Genomic DNA, 2,121 nt, shown 5'->3' on the forward strand with positions numbered 1-2,121 from the left:
TGCAACAGTTTCTCTTCCTTCTGTTGTAGAGTTTATTAATGGGAGGGAGCCACCAGATTGGCTTTGTTTTTTTGGAGAACGTCTTGGTTCTGTTGGGTATGGCTAGTTCCATGCATTTATGCACATGTTAATACAGTGCATTGCTTTATGATTTGGAAGCCATGCATCTATTTTCCATTGACATGGGTGCTATCAAGTTAGCACCTCTGTTTTTAGGAACTATTTTTGCTGAATAGTAAGCAAAAGAAAGAGTATTCAAACGCATCAGAGTAACCAACATTTCAGAAATATTAATCCAGTCGTATATTGTCATGTGCTGTAAAAAGAGAAAACAAGGGTAAATCACATTTATTTTTTATTTAATGATACAATTAACTACAAGTTACACTCTTCTGAAGATCAGCAGAGACAGTATTATTTAAAAGTTCAGTCAAGAAAATATGTCCATACTGTATTCATTATTTACAGCATTGCTAACTGCTTTTCTTTAGTACTGTATACCGATAACTCCAAACAATTCTTCATTTCTTGTCTGTGAGGATTTTAGGATGCTTCTTTTCTCTTTATAATGAATTTTAATTAAAAAATCTAAAATGGTAAAATTATTACCTCAGAGGAACTAAGATAATAATAAAATATGTTCAATCTATACTTATTTTAATAATTCTTCTCTTCCTTACTCATAGCTATATGTGTGACACTGCTTTCTCGTTTGTTATGCTCAATGTTAGCAGAAGTACATTTCAGCTTTTGTTGAATTTTTCTGTTTGTCCCAATTATTACCAAAGGGCTAACTGCAGTATACAGTGAGGCAAAGAAGACACGGGCATCAGAAACTGCAGGTGCTACATTAGAAACACTAAGGGTATACATCCAGATGGCATTATCAAGTCCAAACAAAACAAGATACAATGTAACCAAAATAACTACAGCCTTAGCTGCCCTTAATTCTGTGGCACTTTTTTGCTTCTGGTCAGGACTTCTGATGTTCTGGAGTTTTTTATTATGTTTGTATAGAATTATAACAATGTAGCTGCTGGCAAGTGTCATAAGTCCAACAAATAAAAAGTCTCGAAAGGTATAAACTATTCCATTAACTCTGTATGATACCTCATGAGGAAACAAAACAAAACAAAACTCTAAATTAAGTGCATACTTGGGAATACTTGAATTTACTTCAGCTTGAGAATACATAAAACCAGCTGGTATGTAAATTATACAGTTGATACACCATAGAAGAAGGAAGAGAAGAAAAATATTCTGAGACACCTTTTGTTTCAATGCCATAAATTTTGTTGTAGGAGGTAAAAGGACAATACACTGATAGATACTCAGTACAGCTGTTATGCATACAGACATCGCTCGACAAACACGGTAAGTAAAGATTACAAATTTGCACCCATAGTCATTGAATAACTTCTGCATGCCTATGGCTGTAAGAGACTGTGGAATTCCTCGTACAAGTACAACAACAACATTTACAAAGGACAGTTTGGTAAGAATGAAGTCTGTTGGCATGAGCTTCTTTTCAGAAACTGCAGAAGTAAAGAATGACATCAGAATGGAAAGATTTGCAGGTATTCCAATGACAAGAATTAAAATAAAACCAGTAGCTTTCAATATTGCCCTTACATCCATGTTTCAAAGCTTTCTTCATTAATGATGATTTTTCCTTTGAAAGCTGAAATGAAACAGACAAATAAATCAGTTTTCTTTAGTTTTGTATAAATTACAAATATGAATAATTAAGAAATGTCGAGATTACAAATATGTACGATTGCTTAATAGTGCATTATAATGGAGCAATGATACTCAGTAGAAGAAATACGTTTTATATGTGTCACCAAAAACATTCAAAACAACACATTTTTCTAGACAACCTTTTTTTCTGCCCATACAAAACAATGTGCGGTGGTGGTGCTGCAGTAGCATTGTCACCTCACAGTAAGATGCTTTCTGGTTTGATTCTCAGCTAGGGCATCTTCTGCATGGAGACATGCATGAATGGCCGTACCTTCATTGAAGGTTATGTGTCAGGGCTGGTAACTCGGCACGTAAAATCAACTACCAATCATTAGCGGACCGGAGTTCCACTGTGGTGACCCCTAACCGGGAAAAGCC

General features: G+C 34.9%; 1 protein-coding gene across 1 annotated transcript; it reads right to left on the reverse strand.

Annotated features, from left to right (window-relative positions):
* Window positions 1-657: 657 nt before the first annotated feature.
* On the reverse strand, window positions 658-1,638 carry LOC122806040 (olfactory receptor class A-like protein 1). Its single transcript, XM_044076280.1, has one exon. The coding sequence runs from the start codon at window positions 1,636-1,638 to the stop codon at window positions 658-660; it is 981 nt and encodes a 326-aa protein (XP_043932215.1).
* Between the last annotated feature and the right edge of the window lie 483 nt (window positions 1,639-2,121).

Source organism: Protopterus annectens, chromosome 7.part0 (genome assembly GCF_019279795.1).
Source record: "Protopterus annectens isolate FY-2018-M chromosome 7.part0, PAN1.0, whole genome shotgun sequence".
NCBI lineage: Eukaryota > Metazoa > Chordata > Ceratodontiformes > Protopteridae > Protopterus > Protopterus annectens.

Coding starts and splice junctions, on each gene's coding strand:
- LOC122806040 (XM_044076280.1), bottom strand. CDS start 1,638: ATGGATGTAAGGGCAATATTGAAAGCTACTGGTTTTATTTTAATTCTT.